At 45.5% G+C, this 19,284-nt stretch overlaps 1 protein-coding gene and 1 long non-coding RNA gene across 7 annotated transcripts in view; both read left to right on the forward strand.

The window, feature by feature from the left end:
- LOC138849266 (uncharacterized) overlaps nucleotides 1-17,143 on the forward strand; it is a 28,683-nt gene extending 11,540 nt beyond the window's left edge. For both annotated transcript variants that reach the window (XR_016233080.1, XR_016233082.1), the window contains exon 2: nucleotides 16,836-17,143. This is a non-coding gene — a long non-coding RNA (uncharacterized LOC138849266). The remainder of the gene's footprint in view (nucleotides 1-16,835) is intronic.
- Nucleotides 17,144-18,820: 1,677 nt separating this feature from the next.
- CEP97 (centrosomal protein 97) overlaps nucleotides 18,821-19,284 on the forward strand; it is a 31,759-nt gene continuing 31,295 nt past the window's right edge. For 4 of the 5 annotated variants that reach the window (XR_016233076.1, XM_051819110.3, XM_089331634.1 and 1 more), the window contains exon 1: nucleotides 18,821-18,978. Coding sequence is in view for 3 of the 5 variants with exons in the window: in XM_051819110.3 (XP_051675070.3) it covers nucleotides 18,936-18,978 (43 nt within the window). In the remaining 2 variants the exon portion in view is untranslated. Of the gene's footprint in view, nucleotides 18,979-19,143; nucleotides 19,266-19,284 lie in introns of those variants that run through there. The other variant, XM_089331636.1, reaches the window with a different exon arrangement.

Here is a 19,284-nt window from a genome sequence, read left to right on the forward strand (position 1 = left end):
ACTAGCTCAAGTACTGGCTGCTCCAATTTGGATCCAGCTCTCTGCTAATGCACCTGGTAAAGCAGCAGAAGATGGCCAAAGTCCTTGGGCTCCTGCCACCCACATGAGAGACCAGGATGGAGTTCCAGGCTACCAGCTTCTTACTGGCTCAGGTCTGACCGTTGCAGCCATTTTGGAAGTGAACCAGCAGATGGAAGATATCACTCTCTCCTTCTCTCTTTAACTCTGCCTTTCAAATAAATCTTAAAAAAAAAAAATGGCAGTGCTCAAAACTACAAATGGGGGCCAGCACTGTGGCATAGTGGGTTGAGCTGCTGCCTGCAACACCAGCATCCCATATGGGCACTGGTTGAATTCCAAGCTGCTCCTCTTATGATGCAGCTCCCTGCTAATGTGCCTGAGAAAGCAGTGGAGGATGACCCAAGTGCTTGGGTCCCTGCACCCATGTGAGAGACCCAGAAAAAGCTCCTGGCCATTGTGGCAATGCGGGGAGTGAACCAGCAGATGGAAGACCTATCTGTCTCTCCCTCTTTCTGTAACTCTGACTTTCAAATAAACCTACCTTAATTTAAAAAAAAAAAAAAAAACACATAAATGTCAAGTAAAACAATGAAAAGAATGTGGAAACATTGAGTGCCTTTGGAATGAGATAAGAGTCATTCTTAGTTTCTTTTAAAAGCATTCTCTGCTCAGGTGTGGAAACTGCCTTTTTAAACTCTACCACTGAAGTTCCCTTCAGGCTTTCAATCAGACTTTCAAGCATTGACTTCAGGGAGTGCTTTGAAAGGAATGTCTACTAACTAGAGTAGAAATTAGGTTTAAAAATTATACATGGGGCTGGCATTGCGACCTAGCAGGTAAAGCTGCCACCTGCAATGCATGCAATTCATGAGAGTGCCAGTTCAAGTCCTGGTTGCTCCACTTTTTTTTTTTTTTTGTCAGGCAGAGTAGACAGTGAGAGAGAGAGAGAAAGGTCTTCCTTTTTGCCTCCAATGGCGCTGCGGTCGGCGCACCGCACTGATCCGATGGCAGGAGCCAGGTACTTATGCTGGTCTCCCATGGGGTGCAGGGCCCAAGGACTTGGGCCATCCTCCACTGCACTCCCGGGCCACAGCAGAGAGCTGGCCTGGAAGAGGGGCAACCGGGATAGAATCCGGCGCCCCGACCGGGACTAGAACCCAGTGTGCTGGCGCCACAAGGCGGAGGATTAGCCTAGTGAGCCACGGCGCCAGCCTGCTCCACTTCTGATCTAGCTCCCTGCTAATGCATCTGGGAGAGCACCAGAAGATGACCCAGGTTCTTGGGCCCCTGCCATCCATGTGGGAGGCCAGGAAGAAGCTCTTGGCTCCTGGCTTTGCCTGGCCCAGCCCTGGTCATTACAGCCATTTGGAGAGTGAACCCGTGGATGGAAGACCTCTCTGTGTCCCTGTTTTTCTCTAACTCTGCCTTTCAAATAAATAAAATATTAAAAAAAAAAAAAGTTATACACGGGGTAGGTGTTGTGACTAGTGGGTTAAGCCACCACTTAGGGCAGCTGCATCCCATATCAGAGTGCTGATTTGAGTCCCAGCTACTCAGCTTCCCAATCAGCTGCCTCCTAATCTGCCTAGAAAGCAGCAGCAGATGGCTAAAGTATTTGAGTTTCTGACACCCACATGGAAGACCTGGATGGAGTGCCTGGCTCCTGGCTTCAGCCTGGCTCAGTTCTGGCTGTTGTGGTCATTTGGGAAGTGAACCAGTGGACAGAAGATCAATCTATTTCAAATAAATAATTTTTTAAAATTATATACTGCCGGCCAGCGCCGCGGCTCACTAGGCTAATCCTCCGCCTTGCGGCGCCAGCATACGGGGTTCTAGTCCCGGTCGGGGTGCCGGATTCTGTCCCGGTTGCCCCTCTTCCAGGCCAGCTCTCTGCTGTGGCCAGGGAGTGCAGTGGAGGATGGACCAAGTCCTTGGGTCCTGCACCCCATGGGAGACCAGGATAAGTACCTGGCTCCTGCCATCGGATCAGCACGGTGCGCCGGCCCTAGCGCGCCGGCCGCAACGGCCATTGGAGGGTGAACCAACGGCAAAAAGGAAGACCTTTCTCTCTGTCTCTCTCTCTCTCTCACTGTCCACTCTGCCTTTCAAAAAAAAAAAAATTATATACTGCCGCTTGATATTAATGGGGCCTGTAATGCTTCCTGAACTGAGAATGAATCCTGAGACTAGAAAGGAAGAAGGAAGCTCTATATAAGAACAAGTGTTTTGGGGCAACTCAATATACAAGATTCCAGACTGGGGCAAATGAGCAAGATTTTTCTCTGCAAGGTAACAAAGTTCATACATTTTTTTAAATGGAATTTAAAGTGTGTTATGTCTTTTTTTAAAAAAAGTTTATTTATTTATTTGAAAGGCAGAGAGTTACAGAGAGGGAGAGGCAGAGAGAGAGAGTGCACCCATGTGGGTGCAGGGGCCCAAACACTTGGGCGTCTTCTGCTTTCCCAGGCCATAGCAGAGGTTGGATCAGAAGTGGAGCAGCCAGGTCTCGAACTGGCTCTCATATGGGATACGGGTACTGCAGGCTACGGCTTTACCCACTGTACCACAGTGCTGGTCTCACAAAGTTCATACAGTTTAAAATCTAATAGGGAGGGGCCACAGTTTAAAATCTAATAGGGAAGGGCCCTGCACCTGTATGGGAGACCTGGCTCCTGGCTTCAGATTGGCCCAGCTCTGGCTGTTGCAACCATTTGGGAAGTGAACCAGCAGATGGAAAATGACTCTCTCTCTCTCTCTCTCTCTCTGCCTCTGTAACTCTGCCTTTCAAAAAATTAATATCTTTTTAAAAAAAAATCTAACAGGGAGATGAGGTAGGAGTTTGTTTCACAGCATTCCTTTATGCTTTAGAAGCTAGCCCTTCACCCATCCTGCTGGTCCTCCTGACCTTATCAGGAAAACATGATAGCACTTAAGCCCTGTGACCAAGGAGCAGTGGCAGCTAGACTAACAAGTGACCAGTGTCCTCATGACAGAGCAGTTAAATTGGAGGGTGTTACTATGGTTTGTTTTCACAACAGCTATAAAGTATACTTTAAAAACAAAAATTCTAAATGTGATCAAGCTTTCCTATCTACCAATCATAGGAAATACAGGGGCAGAGGATTATGTAAGTGACTCCACAGGGATACAATTGGTGAAACCTAATGTATGAGAAATAGGATCTCATAGTTTCTTCACTAACATGAAAACAGAGAGAGATTAAGCCTATATATACACGTAAATAATTTGCAGGGGATAGTGTGAAAGTGTGGAGTCCTTTCTTTATGGAACTGGAAAACAGTGACATTCAAGGTAAAAAAGGGATCCAATGTTGTGGCATAGCAGGTTAAGCCTCCACCTGTGATGCCAGTTCAAGACCTGGCTGCTCCACTTCCCACCCAGCTTTCTGCTAACGCATCTGGGAAAGCAGTGGAAGATGGCCCAAGTCCTTGGATCCCTACACCCACATGGGAGAACCAGAAAAAGCTCTGAGCTCCTGGCTTTGGCCTGGCCCGTCCCTGGCCATTGTGGCTATTTGAGAACCAGCAGATGGAAGATCTCTCTCTGTCTCTCCTCCTCTCTGTAACACTGCCTTCCAAATAAATAAAAAATAATTTTTAAAAAAGGTACTAAAAGAATAAAGATATTTCCTTTCTTCTGAAACCTATTGACTTTCATAGTATTTTTCATTTGCTATTTAACACCATGCTCCCTCAAGTGGGGATGTTTGCTCAGTGAGTGCAGACCTCACTAGTTCCTTGACTTATGTGTTTGTGCCACATGGCCCACCAGCTGTTGGGTCCCAACAGGCATTCCCCTAGCTGGGATGAAAAAGTAAACTTAGCCATCTCTTTCCACAATGCTCTGGCCAAAGCCAGTGAAGACAGCTTAGACTTTTTTGTAGCTGAATCCTGGATGGGACGTGGGCATTAAGTCCTCTGCTGAAAGCACAATGGTTTTGCCCACTTTGGGTGTTGGTAGGGGGTGATGGCAGTAGTTGTGAGGTGGGTAGCTGAGGGAGAGGGGCGAGGTCATCCTTGTAGGATGACAGAATCAGCCTGCAGAGGCAGTTGAAGAGGCAGCATGAATTGCAACCAGTTGTGAGTTGAGGCTCCAAAATAGCACATGCCTTATTGTCCCATTACACTTAGAAAATACAAGCCAGGGCTGGCACTGTGGCGCAGTGGGTTAATGCCCTGGCCTGAAGTGCCAGCATCCCATATGGGCACTGGTTCTAGTCCCAGCTGCTCCTCTTCCCATCCAGCTCTCCGCTATGGCCTGGGATAGCAGTAGAAGATGGCCCAAGTCCTTGGGCCCCTGCGCCTGCGTGGGAAACCAGGATGCTCCTGGCTTCAGATTGTTGCAGCTCCTGCCGTTGAGTCCATCTGGGGAGTGAACCAGCAGGTGGAAGACCTCTTTCTCTCTGCCTCTCCTCTCTGTGTAACTCTGACTTTCAAATAAATAAATAAGTTTTTAAAAAAAGAAAATACAAGCCTTCAGCTGATTGGATGAGGCTCGCCCACATTATGGAAGGCAATCTGCTTTACTCAGAGTCCTTGAATTTAGATGTTAATCTCACCATCCTCACAGAGACATCTAGAATAATGGTTGATCATGTATCTGGGAGCCAGAGCTCAGTCACATATGACTTATATAACCATCATACCTCTTCATTTAAAAAAAAAAAAAAAGAATCAAAGGTAGGATGGAGAGCAAAACTACCACTCTCAAAAACCTAAACTTTTTTTAAAAATTTTTTATTTATTCATTTGAGAGGTAGAGTTACAGAGACAGGGAGAGACAGAAAGGTTTCTATCCTTTGGTTCAATCCCCAGATGGCCACAACACCTGGAGCTGAGCTGATCCAAAGTCAGGAGCCAGGAGCTTCCTCTGGGGCTCCCAACAGGGTGCAGGAATCCAAGTGCTTAGACCATCTTCCACTGCTTTCTCAGGCCACAAGCTGAGAGCTACATCAGAAGAGGAGCAGCCAGAACAGGAACCAGCGCCCATATGGGATACCAGTGCTGCAGGTGGAGACTTAGTCTACCATGCTAAAGAGCCAGAACCCCCCAAAACCTAAACTTTTAGCACTCAAAATTTTCCAGGTACAAATTAAGATTGGAACTTCAAAAAACTCAATTTTAAACTGAGAATGTCATTATAAATCACTTTTATAACTTTTATTGCCTTTTACAAAATCTTCAAAGGAGATGAAATAAAAATGTCAAGGGGACAGACATTTGTCCCAGTGGTTAAGACACCAGCTGGGACACTTGCATCCCATATTGGAGAGCATAGGTTTGAGTCCTGGCTCTGTTCCCAATTTCAGTTTCCTTCTAATGCACAGCCTAGGATACAGTAGGTACTGGCTCAAGTAGTCAGGAGGCCTGGATGGAGTTCCTGGCTTCAGCCTGACCCAGTCTCAGCCACTGCAAGCTTTTGGGAAGTGAACCAGCAGATAAGCGTTCTTTCAATTAAACAACAAAGTAAGAAAGAAAAGGAAAAAAAAAAAAAAAAAACAAGGAGTCTTTCATTGCCATTTTAAACAAAACACAACTTTTTCTTAGTGAATTAGTAAAGGCATCTGATAAATATCTCACAGTGGCTTTGTTCTTGAAATTCATTTATACATCCACCTCTCTTTTTAAATTTATTTTTAAATTATTTTATGAGAGGCAGAAAGCGAGAAAGTTCCCATCCACTGGTTCACTCCACAGCTGCCTACAAGAACTAGGTCAGGGCTGAGTCTGATGCCAGGAACCAAGAATGAATTCAAGTCTCTTATGTTTGCTGCAGGAACCCAACTACCGGAGTCATCACCTCTACTTCACAGGATCTGTATTAGCAGAAAGATAAAGTCGAGAATCATAGCATATGGGCACCAGTTCAAGTCCTGGCTGTTCCTCTTTCGATCCAGCTCTTTGCCATGGCCTAGAAAAGCAGTAGAAGATGGCCCAAGTGCTTGGGTTCCTGTACCCACGTGGGAGACCCGGAAGAAGCACTTGGCTCCTGGCTTCCATTGTGGCCATCTGGGGAGTGAACCAGTAGATGGAAGATGTGTGTGTGTGTGCCTCCCTGACTCTAACTTTCAAATAAATAAATAAATCTTAAAAAATCATAACCAGATGTTGAATTCAGGTACTCCCAAATGGGATTTAGGCATCTTGGTCACTAAGCTAAATACCTGCTCTTCACCTCTTCTGTTTCTCATATGTTAGCTTATATGGGGAAAAATGAAATTAATACTTCAGAATCTTGTTTTGGGATGGCTAATTCTTCTATATCCATTAGTTTGACCCTGACATTGCTTTTGGTTTAGGATTGATGCTTTAAGAGTGTTCTGGGCCGGTGCCACGGCTCAATAGGCTAATCCACCACCTGTGGCACCGGCACTCCAGGTTCTAGTCCCGGTCGGGGGGCAGGATTCTGTCCCGGTTGCTCCTCTTCCAGGCCAGCTCTCTGCTGTGGCCCAGGAGTACAGTGGAGGATGGCCCAAGTCCTTGGGCCTTGCACCCCATGGGAGACCAGGAGAAGCACCTGGTTCCTGGCGTTGGATCAGCACGGGGCGCCGGCCACAGCACACCGGCCGCAGCAGCCATTGGAGGGTGAACCAATGGAAAAGGAAGACCTTTATCTCTGTCTCTCTCTCTCACTGTCCACTCTTCCTGTCAAAAAATTTAAAAAAAAATTTAAAAAAAGAGTGTCCTGTCCATTGGGGAGAATGATGGGCAAGGAGCTCCACGTTTAGATGGATATTGGATGCAGTTACTCACTAGTCCCACAAACTGTTTTCTTCTTCTTCTTTTTTTTTTTTTTAAGATTTAAATATTTATTTGAAAGGCAGAATTACAGAGAGACAGAGAGAGAGAGAGAGAGATGTCTTCCATCTGCTGGTTCACCCCCCAAATGGCTGAATCGGCCAAAGCTGAGCTATTCCAAAGCCAGGAACCAGGAGCTTCTTCCAGGTCTCCCATGCAGGTGCAGGGGCCCAAGGACATGGCCATCTTCCACTGCTTTCCCAGGCCATAGCATAGAGTTGGATTGGAAGTGGAGCAGCCAGGTCTCTAACCGGTACCCATATATGATGTCGGCACTTGCAGGCAGTGGCTCTACCTGCTATGCCATAGCACTGGTCCTCTTCTTCTTTTTTTTTTTTTTATTGTTTATTTGAAAGTCAGAGTTACAGGATGGGGGGTAGGGAGGGAGAGAATCTTCCATCCACTGGTTTACCCCTCAGATGGCCACAATGGCCAGAGCTAGCCCAGACCAAAGCCAGCAGCCAGAACCTTCTTCCAGGTCTCCCATGAGGGTGGCAGGGGCTCAAACACCTGGGCCATCTTCTGCTGCTTTGTCCAGGCCATTAGCAGGGAGCTGGATTGGAAGTGGAGCAGCTGAGACAGAAACCGGCACTTGTAAGGATGGTTAGTGTTGCAGGCAGTGGCTTTACCATCTATGCAACGCTAGCCTCACAACCTCCTTTTTTTTTTTTTTTTAAGATTTATTTATTTATTTGAAAGGTAGAGGGAGGGAGGGAGGGAGGGAGGGAGAAAGTCTTCCATCTGCTGGTTCACTCTCCCAATGGCCACAATGGCTGGAGCTGGACCCATCTGAAGCCAGGAGCCAGGAGCTTCCTCCAGCTCCCCCATGCGGGTGCAGGAGCCCAAGCACTTGGGCCATCTTCCACTGCTTTCCCAGGCCATAGCAGAGAGCTGGGTCAGAGAAGGAGCAGCTGGGACTAGAACCAGCACCCATATGGGATGCCACCAATGCAGGCAGCAGCTTTACCTGCTAAGCCACAGCGCCAGCCCCCCCCCCCTTTTTTTCTTTTTCTCTCCCTGATAGAGCATCCTATTTGTCAAGCACTAATCCCTGGCCATAAACCTAGCTAGGTCTTCTGATGAAGCAGACTAGTCTGCCCTCTGTCAAATATTATCCTGGAATTTTATTGTTGAAATTTTTTTTAAAGATTTTATTTATTTTATTTGAGAGGTAGAGTTACAGACAGTGAGAGGGAGAGACAGAGAAAGGGCTTTTTTCCATTGGTTCACTCCCCAAATGGCTGCAATGGCCAGAGCTGCACCAATCCAAAGCCAAGAGCCACGCACTTCTTCCCGGTCTCTCCCATAGGTGCAGGGGCCCAAGGACTTGGGCTATCTTCTATTGCTTTCCCAGGCCATAGCAGAGAGCTGGATTGGAAGAGGAGCAGCCGGGACTAGAACTGGCACCCATATGGGATGCCGGTGCCGCAGAAGATTACATGGCGCTGGCCCCTGAAATTATTTTTTTAAATTAAAAAAAAAATTAAAGGCAGAAAGCTCCTACCCTCTGGTTCACTCTCTAAATCTGACAATGATTACGGCTGAGCTGGGACTGAAGCCAGGAGTTGTGAATGCAGTTCAGGTCTCCCACATGTGGGGCAGAGACCCAACCATCTTAGCCATCACCTACTGCCTCTGAGAATCTGCATTGGCAGGAAGCTAGAGCCAGGAACTGAAGCTGGGACTTGAACCCAGTGTACATCATCAGTGTATAATGTTTTCTAGTGTTTAGTTTTTACTATGGTATGTGTGCACAAGACCTGTTTTTTTTAATATATGTATTTGAGAGATAGAATCACAGACAGTGAGAGGGAGAGACAGAGAGAAAGGTCTTCCTTCCGTAGGTTCACTCCCCAAATGGCCGCAATGCCAGAACTGTGCCAATCCGAAGCCAGAAGCCAGGAGCTTCTTCTGGTCTCCCACATGGGTGCAGGGGCCCAAGGACTTGAATCATCTTCTACTGCTTCCCCATAGCAGAGAGCTGGATCAGAAGAGGAGCAGCCGGGACTAGAACCAGCACCCTTATGGGATGCTGGTGCTTCAGGCCAGGGCTTTAACCCGCTGCGCCACAGCCCTCAAGACCTATTAAAAAAAAAGCATAATTCTGAATTCAAAACAAATGTGTTTTCATTTTTACGGTGTTTTATGATTGTATATTAGTTTGCTTTTTATTGCTCTAACTAAAATACCAAAGGAGAGCATTTTGCCAAGGAAAAGGTTTGTTTGAGCTTAAAGTTTGGAGGCTATGGTTCAGAACCAGGCACTCCTACAGTCCAATGTCTGATGGAGGCTGGTCATAGTAAACATGGAGGAACAATCATATTGTGATCCAGAAAGCAGAGAAAGAACACGTAGACAGAACTTGAATTCAATCAACTCTCATGAGAACAACTGTAAGGGCAGAGCCCCAATGACCTAAATACCTCCCACCAGACCAACCTCTCTGTCACCATAATTAGATCAAATTTCCACCCTTAATCCATTAACCATTAAGACGTCAGAGTTTAAATATCCATGAGTTTTGGAAAGACAAGTTCTACTCAAATAACAGTATGAGCAATGTATGGTTTTTTTTTAAGATTTTTATTTATTTATTTGAAAGTCAGAGTTATACAGAGAGAGAAGAAGAGGCAGAGAGAGAGGTCTTCCATCCACTGGTTCACTCCCCAGATGGCTGCAACAGCCGGAGCTGTGCTGATCCAAAGCTAGGAATCAGGAGCTTCTTCCAGGTCTCCCACATGGCTGCAGGGGTCCAAGCACTTGGGTCATCTTCTACTGCTTTCCCAGGCCATAACAGAGAGCTGGATGGGAAGAGGAGCAGCCGGGACTAGAACCGGTGCCCATATGGGATGCCAGCGCTTCAGGCCTTGGCGTTAACCCAGTGTGCCACAGCACCGGCCCCAATGTATGGTTTTTTAAAAACATTCAAGAGGGGCCAGCATTCTGGCATAGCAGGTTAAGCCATATGGGTGCTGGTTTGAGTCCCAGATGCTCCACTTCCAATCCAGCTCCCTACCAACGCACATGGGAAAGCAGCAGAAGATGACCCAAGTACCTGGGCCACTGTCATCTGCATGAGAGACCTGGATGAGATACCAGGCTCTTGGCTTCAGCCTGGCCTGTCCCTGGCCATCTTGACCATTTGAGGAGTGAACCAGTAGACCAAAGATCTCTGTCTCTCTGTAACTGTGCCTTTCAAATAAGTAAATCTTTAAAAAAAAAAAAACTCAAAGGAAAGTAGTATGTAAAATATACATGGTGAAAGTTTTCATAATTCTACTCATTAGAGCTGCACTGTATAATATGGTAGCCACTACATGTGGCTACTTGAGCACTTGATATATGGCTAGTCCTCAATGAAACCTGCTGTAAGTATAAAATCCACTTTGGATTTCAAAGAATTAGTTAAAAATAAGAATGCTGGTGCTGCAGCACAAGCATCCCATATGGGTGCCAGCTCCAGTCCCGGCTGCCCCACTTCTGATTCAGCTCCCTGCTAATGTGCCTGGGAAAGTAGCAGAAGATGGCCCAAGTCCTTGGTCCTCTGCACCCACGTGGGAGACCTGGAAGAAGCTCCTGGATCCTGGCTTCAGCCTGGCTCAGCCCTAGCCATTGCGGCCATTTGAGGACTGAACCAGCAGATGGAAGATCTCTCTCTCTCTCTCTCTCTCTCTCTCTATGCCTCTGCCACTCTAACTCTGCCTTTCAAACAAATGATTTAAAAAAAATAAGAATGTAAAATATTTCAGTATTTTTCATATTGAACATATGTTGAAATTCTAATATTTATGATATTGTGTTAAAATATATTATTAATATCTATTTCTTTTTACTTTTTAAAATATGGCTATTAGGGACAGGCATTTGGTGCCTGGAACATGCTTCATGGAATGTTCATATTCCATATTAGAGTGCCTGAGTTTAAGTCCCAGATCTTTTTCTAACTCCAGCTTCCTGATAATGTGGTCGCTGGGAAGCAGCACATGATGGCTCAAGTACTTGGGTCCCTGCCACCCACACGGGAGACCTAGATTGAGTTCTGGGCTCCTGGCTTTGGCCTAGCCCAGTTCCAGCTGTTGTGTGCATTTGAATGGAGGAACTCAGTCTGTCTCTGTCTCTCTTTCAATCAAATAAACATTTAAAAACCATATGGCTTTTGGAAAACTTAGAATTTCATGAGGTGCACAAATTTCCATTGGACAGTGCCACTTTGTCAATAATAAACATCACTAATTTTTATTGATTATCACATACTGGGTACCATTTTGGGTTTTCAATAGTAACTGAATTATCATAGTTGTGATATGGGTTGAGAATTATTATTGGTTTTTTTTTTCCCGATAGGGCAGAGAACAGAGTTTAAATTACAAGTCTGAGTTTCTGCAAATGTTAAATGACAACACAGGGATTCATTCATATTTGGCTTGGGAATATGGCACCCATTCATTGTACTAAGTAGCTTCTGTGTCTAGGGTCTCCATGGTTCAGTGTGTTAAATTTTTTCATACTTTTCCCGTGTATAATTTTTTAAAGATTTATTTATTTATTTATTATTTTTTATTTTTTTTGACAGGCAGAGTGGACAGTGAGAGAGAGAGACAGGTCTTCCTTTGCCGTTGGTTCACCCTCCAATGGCCGCCACGGCCGGCACACTGCGGCCGGTGCACCGCGCTGATCCGATGGCAGGAGCCAGGTACTTATCCTGGTCTCCCATGGGGTGCAGGGCCCAAGCACTTGGGCCATCCTCCACTGCACTCCCTGGCCACAGCAGAGAGCTGGACTGGAAGAGGGGCAACCGGGACAGAATCCGGTGTGCCGGCGCCGCAAGGCGGAGGATTAGCCTAGTGAGCCGCGGCGCCGGCCAAAGATTTATTTATTTTTAAAGACTTTATTTATTTATTTATTTGAGAAGTAGAGTTACAGACAGGGAGAGGGAGAGAGAGAAAGGTCTTCCGTTGGCAAATGATTGCAACAGCTGGAGCTGAGCTGATCCATAGTCAGGAATCTGGGGCTCCCAAGTGGGCGCAGAGGCCCAAGAACTTGGGCCATCCTCCACTGCTTTCCCAGGCCATAACTAAAAGCTGGATCCGGAGAGATGCAGCCAGGGTTTGAACTGGCGCCCATATGGGATGCCTGGCACAGGGAAGGCTCAACTTGCTTCATCACAATGCCAGCCATGTATAATTATTTTTAAAAATTGGATTCATAGTATACCTAATGTACTTCCACTGAAGTAACAAAACTCAAACCTTACATTGAGGATATCTTTTGTTAAAGAGTGTGTTAGTTGCGGCTCGCAAACCAACATCCCCATTCCCATTCTGATTCAAACATAAGTATTTTCACAAGTGTTCCTCATCTTATAGTTTTCTTCCATTGTCATGCATTCCATGCTGTAGTTTCTGTTGGATCTTTTTATTATTCATAAATGCTAGGAATAATTTCTTGCCTGCTTCCATTATGAAAAAAGTTGTGTTAAGTTAATTTTTTTTCTATAAAAATTGTATTTGGGTTTGGTATTGTGGCAAAGCTGGTTGAGCTGCTGCCTTCGATGCCAGCATCCTATATGGGCACCAGTTCAAGTCCTGGCTGCTCCACTTCTGATCCAGCTCCCTGCTAATGCACTGGGAAAGTAATGGAAAGTGGCCCAAGTACTTGAGGCCCTGCCATCCATGTGGGAGACCAGGATGAAGCTCCTGGCTCCTGGCTTTGACGTGGTCCAGCCTAGGCCATTGTGGCCATTTGGGGAGTGAACCAGCAGATGGAATCTCTTTCACACACACACACACACACACACACACATTCTGTCTCTTCCTCTCTGCAAGTTTGCCTTTTAAATAAAATAAATAAATCTCTTTTTTAAAGATTTATTTATGTATTTACTTGAAAGTCAGAATTATACGGGGGGGGGGGGGTGGAGAAAGAGAGGTCGTCCATCAGCTGGTTCACTTCCCAGATGGCCACATCGGCCGGAGCTGCACCGATCTGAAGCCAGGAGCCAGGAGTGTCCTCTGGGTTTCCCACGCGGGTGCAGGGGCCCAAGTACCTGGGCCATTCTCTACTGCTATCCCAGGCCATAGCAGAAAGCTGGATCGGAAGTGGAGCAGCTGGGTCTTGAACCAGTGCCCACATGGGATGTCGGCACTGCAGGCAGCAGCTCTATCCACTACAGCCCCAGCCCCAGCCCCAGATAAATCTTTTAAAATTTATTTATTTGAGTGACAGAGACAGGGAAAAACAGAAACAGAGAGAGCTCCCATCTACTAGCTCACTCCACAAATGCTCGCAACAGTCAGGGCTGGGCTGGGCCTGATGTCAGGAGCCAGGAACTCAATCCAGGTCATCCATGTGGGTGGCAGGGACCTAACTATTTGGGCCCTCATCTCTGCCTCCCAGGATCCCACATTAGCACATTAGCACTTTAACGGCAAGCTAAAGTCAGGAGCCAGAGACTGATACAGAACTCAGGTACTCTGATATGGGCTGTGGATTTTTAACCAGAATTTTAATCATTCAACTAACTACTTGCCCTATATTCCTTCAAAATGTAATATGTTTAATAGATAATACATTCATATGACTAAAAAATTATCTGAATGTTCACTAATAAGTTTCTCCCCAACTCCAGCCCCCATCAATCTACTTGTCTTTCTCCTTCACCTCAGATAGCAACAGTGAATGGGTTTTTTTTTTTTAAGATTTATTTATTTATTTGAAAGTCAGAGTTACACAGAGAGAGAAGGAGAGGCAAAGAGAGAGTCTTCCATCCGCTGGCTCACTCCCCAATTGGCCGCAACAGCTGGAGCTGCGCCAATCGGAAGCCAGGAGCTTCTGGGTCTCCCACGCGGGTGCAGGGGCCCAAGGACTTGGGCCATCTTCTACTGCTTTCCCAGGCCATAGCAGAGAGCTGGATCAGAAGTGGAGCAGCCAGGACTAGAACTGGCACTCATATGGGATGCCAGCACTGCAGGCAGTGGCTTTACCCACTATACCACAGTGCTGGCCCCAACAATAAATAGTTTCTTGTGGATTATTCAGTGATTCTTTCTAAAGACATAATTTTGAATACACATACAAATTTGTTAATGCTATAACCAGAAAAATAAAATATGTAGTTAGTAACTTTTTAAATTCAGTTATTGAAAGTGTTAATATATGGTTTAGAATACATGGATTCTAAATTCTCTCTGCTCTTGGACAAGTTACCTCTTGGTAGGTTGCAAGAAATTCGCAAAATAAGTAAAATGCAAATAAAGATGAAAGATACCCAGTTGTTTGAATTTCTCATTAAAAAAACAACTTTTTACTATGTTTGTTCCAAATATTGCAAGTAATTATTGCCTAAGATATATATTGTGGGATATATGAATATTATTGACATACTCATATTAAAATCATTCTTTATCTTTATTATATGTGTCCTGTATTTTATCTGGCAAGTATAACATAAACTCCCAGTATCTACTTGTAGGAATATGAAAATTGGAGTTAATATATGTAAAGTGGTTATCACAAAACCTAGGACGTAGCAGTATTTTTGTATACTATTCGCAGATTCAAGCATCTGCTGGTTTTTGTTTTTTTTTTTGAAAGTCAAAGTTATAGGGAGAGGCCAGCGCCATGGCTCACTAGGCTAATCCTCTGCCTGTGGTGCCGGCACACTGGGTTCTAGTCCCAGTCAGGGCGCAGGATTCTGTCCCGGTTGCCCCTCTTCCAGTCCAGCTTTCTGCTCTGTCCCGGGAAGGCAGTGGAGGATGGCCCAAGTGCTTGGGCCCTGCACCCGCATGGGAGACCAGGAGGAAGCACCTGGCTCCCGCCTTCGGATCAGTGCAGTGTTCTGGCCGCAGCGCGCCAGCCAAAGCGGCCATTGCGGGGTGAACCAACGGAAAAGGAAGACCTTTCTCTCTGTCTCTCTCTCTCTCTCACTGTCTACTCTGCCAGTCAAAAAGCTAAAACAAAAACAAAAACAAAAACAAAAACAAAAAAAAAAAAAAAAGAACAAAGTTATAGGGAGAAGGTGAGAGAAAGAAAGAGGTTGGTCTTCCATTCACTGGTTTACTCCCCAAATGGCAGCAATGGCCAGAGCTGAGCTGAGCTGAAGCCAGGAGCTTCTTCCAGGTCTCCCACATGGGTGCAGGGCCCAAGGACTTGGGTCATCCTCTGCTGCCTTCCCAGGCACATCAGCAGGGAGCTGAATCGGAAGTGGAGCAGAGAGCTGGATGGAACTCAAACCAGCACCCATATGGGATGCCAGCACTACAGGTCGAGGCGTTAACCTGCTGCACCACAGCACAGGCCCCATAACAGAAGTTTAATAATGATAATGATAATGATAATAACTAATAATGAGTAAAGTTAATGCTCTTTTGGGGCTTCTAGATAATCTGTAAGTAGGTATTTCATAGTGACCATCTCTCCTTCCATGTCATAGTTCACAGATAAGGCAGCAGAAGCATAGTAGTCTATCTAGGAATACTAACCAAGGAAGGGACAGTTTAATTTTACACACCTAAAGCTTTACATAAAGACTTCTTTATTATTAAAAAGTAAACCTCAGGGGCCAGCACTGTGGTATAGTGGGTAAAGCCGCCACCTGCAGTGCCGGCATCCCATTTGGGTGCCAGTTCGAGTCCCAGCTGCTCCACTTCCGATCCCACTCCAAGCTATGAGCTGGGAAATCCATAGAGGATGGCCCAAGTTCGTGGATCCCTGCACCTGTGTGGGAGACCCAGAAGAAGTTCCTGGCTCCTGGCTTCAGATCGGCACAGCTCCAGTCGTTGTGGCCATATGGGGAGTGAACCAGCAGATGGAAGACCTCTCTCTCTCTCTCTGTGCCTCTGCCTCTCTGTAACTCTGCCTTTCAAATAAGTAAATAAATATACTTCTTTAAAACAAGTACACATTTTTTAAATATTTACAGAGTCAAAATTCTTTATATTAATAACATCTTAGTTCTGGGGCACATCTTAGCTGTGGCATAGTAGGCTAAGCTGCCGCCTGCAATGCCAGCATCACATATGGGTGCCGGTTCGAGTCCCAGCTGCTCTTCTTCCAAACCAGCTCTCTGCTGTGACCTGGAAAGCCAGTGGAGGATGGCTCAATTACTTGAGCCCCTGCCCCCACGTAGGAAACCTGGAGGAGTCTCCTGGCTCTCGGCTTCAGATCGGCCTAGCTCCAGCTGTGGTAGCCATTTGGGGAGTGAACCAGAGCATGGAAGACTTCTCTCTTCCTGTCTCTGCCTCTCTGTAACTCTTCCTTTCAGATAAATAAATAAATCTTTAAAAAAAATCTTAGTTTTAAAACTTGAAAGTTACATTTACTTCTTTCAAATATAATTTCAAAACCATCTTTACAATGGACAATAAAGTTGTGGTGTTCACAAAAGTTCTAGTTTCCTGTTCGCCTAGTCTTCTAACTTCATGTAATCTAAACTTGTATATAATACACTCCTGAAACTCCTCTATTGCAAGTTACCATCCACTGTTACAAAAGTGTCCTTCCTGCCACTGTGCTTCCTTTCAGCTTATCTTTGTTATATGAGCAACTTAACCTTTCCAAAACACACGTTTCATTATGTCAATCCCTCACTCAAAATACCAAATGAAAACTAACGGAATGAATAATGGGAAGGCCAGAGTATGGTGGCCCTTGAAAGTTCAATTTCAAGTGGGAAGTTTTGGGGGAGGGGATTAACACGCTAAAGAGGCATTGTTTTACTAGAGGATTCCAGTTAACAGTGGGCAGATGAACTAGAGATGGTGAAGATGGGTCAGGGCAATCAGCTGTTACAGGGATCAGGTGAACTGCACTGAAGGAAAGGAAAGCCTTGTAAGGCCTAAGCCTGCCAAAGAAATACTACCTTGCTGAGAGGTTCACAGTTTTAATTAGTAGACTCTTCCAATTTGAACAGAGGTTATGGGGTTTAATAAATATACAAAATGAAGAAATTTAAAGTATAGCAATTTGATTTTTTTTTTTTTTGCAATTTGCTTTTAGATTTAAAAATTGTATCTGAAACACCCATATGGGCACCAGTTCAAGACCCGGCTGCTCCACTTCCGATCCAGCTCTCTGCTGTGGCCTGAGAAAGCAGTAGAAGATGGCCACGTGCTTGGACCCCTGCACTTGCGTGGGAGACCAGGAAGAAGATCCTGGTTCCTGGCTTCAGATCAGCGCAGCTCTGGCCATTGTGGCCAGATGGGGAGTGAGCCAGCAGATGGAAGACTTCTCTCTCTCCACCTTTGACTCTGCCTCTCTGTAATTCTTCCTTTCAAATAAATAAATAAATCTTAAAAAAAAAAAAAGACTGTGTTCTCTAGGTAAAGGTTCTCTTGGTTAGAAAGAAAACAAAATCCTGCTGTTAATTCCCTCTTCAGAAGTAGGAAACTTGTCTTCAGATTAACACAGCAGCAGTCAGAAAAGGAGTAAAGCCATGTGCAGTTAGAGAAAGCAGAACCTAGAATGGAATGCTCACAGAATCAAGCATCTGGAAATCTAGAAGAGTGAGTTATGGGATTTTGCTGAACAAATTATCAGAGACTTTGGATACTGTGGTTTCAGAAAGGGGAGTTCAGAATAAAGGCTGCAAGGGGATATGGGCGAGTTGATAGTAGGAGGTGGAAGCTCCCTTTGTATATTGCATGAACTACTATGGAATTATTTCTTACTTCTCCTGTGAGGGCAGCTTCATGATCATTGGCCTTCACCTGCAGCTTGTGCTAATGCCTTTTCACCTTCTACTGCTGAACTGTCTAGAATCTATCTTTTAATCCCTAACTCCATTTCACTTCATGAAGTCTTTCTTTCTTGAAGATATAATTTCTACTTCTTTCTCCCTTCTCTGAAATCTTACTGAGTTCATAGTTAAAACCAAGCTATTTAGCATGTAAGTATTATACAAAGAGCAAGCCTGCTGTTTTTCAAGTAGATAATGTAATTCCAGAGTTTGGACACTATATTTTTAAAATTTTATTCATTTATTTTTTTTTTTAATTTGACAGGTAGAGTTATAGACAGTGAGAGAGAAAGAGAGAAAGGTCTTCCTTTCCTTGCTTCACTCCCAAAATGGCCGCAACGGCTGGAGCTATGCCGATCCAAAGCCAGGAACCAGGAGCTTCTTCCTGGTCTCCATGTGGGTTCAGGGGCCAAGCACTTGTGCTATCTTCTACTGCTTTCCCGGGCCACAGCAGAGAGCTGGACTGGAAGAGGAGCAATTGGGACTAGAACCCGGCGCCCATATGGGATGCCAGCGCTGCAGGCGGAGGATTAACCAAGTGAGCCACGGCACCGGCCCCAAAACTTCTTTTAAATAATTGTTGGGAAAATCTTGGTTCATACTCATTAAAAGTACTCCCAGGTGCTTGGGCCCCTGCACCCGCATGGGAGACCAGGAAGAAGCACCTGGCTCCTGGCTTCAGATCACCACAGCGCCGGCTGTAGCGGCCATTTGGGGGGTGAACCAACGGAAGGAAGACCTTTCTCTCTGTCTCTCTCTTTCCCTCTCTATAGCTCTACCTGTCAAATAATAAATAAATAAATTAATGTACTCCCAGGCCAAAATTCTCCTAAATATTAAAAAATAACTGCTTAAAAATACCATATCAAAGTTTCTACTTCAACATGCTTTAAATCCTTTCTTAAGATAAAAATTCAAATAAAATGTATCCATTTTGATTATTTTAACAAGATAGCGGTGTTGAAACATTTCAATTTATTTATGATTGTCTAAACAAGGCACAGCCCCCAGATTTCTAGCAATAAACAATCAAATTTGGCTTGCGTTAAGTAATGTCCTTATAATCATCCCTATGGTAAAAGCGTGAACTTTCGCTAACACCAGTACAGAAGATGAAAAGATCATGTAACAATGCAGAGTTTTTAAATCTGTCACATAAGCGAGTTGACCACCTAGAGTCCCTGAGCTCACAACCACCAAGATTCTAGCTCCGGTTTCCCGTCAGTAGACGGAGGCAGCCAATTGGGCAGTCTGGGTGCCGTGCATCCTGGGAGTCGTAGTTTCCGGCTCCCTCCTTCAGACTACAGGCTCCACAGAGCCGCTGGAGGACGGTTGCCTGGTATTATTAGCAAGCGGCAAGTATGGCGGTGGCGCGCGTGGAAGCGGCTTTGCCTTCCGGAGAAGGTAAATCGATTCTCACCCTTGATTCCCACAGCTTATTCCATGGAGTTGAATTAAATAGTTGCCTCGTAGAGAGGAAAAGCCTGGGTTTCGAGGTGTAGTTCTGGACCAGTTCTTTTGATGCGGAGCTGTGGGCGTCGCGGGGGCGCGCTCCCTTCTGGGAGTTGTAGTCTCGGGGTGCCGTACCACTCGGCGTTGTCGCGGCGAGGGTCGTGCCGGGGACTACAGCACCCAAGGGCCTTCGCGTGGTCCCGCACCTTAGCTCCCGCGCTGTGGGGGCTGGCTGGGCGGTGGGTTTCAAGCTGCGGT

The sequence above is a fragment of the Oryctolagus cuniculus genome, chromosome 4 (genome assembly GCF_051225735.1).
Source record: "Oryctolagus cuniculus isolate XC-2025 breed Fujian yellow rabbit chromosome 4, ASM5122573v1, whole genome shotgun sequence".
NCBI lineage: Eukaryota > Metazoa > Chordata > Mammalia > Lagomorpha > Leporidae > Oryctolagus > Oryctolagus cuniculus.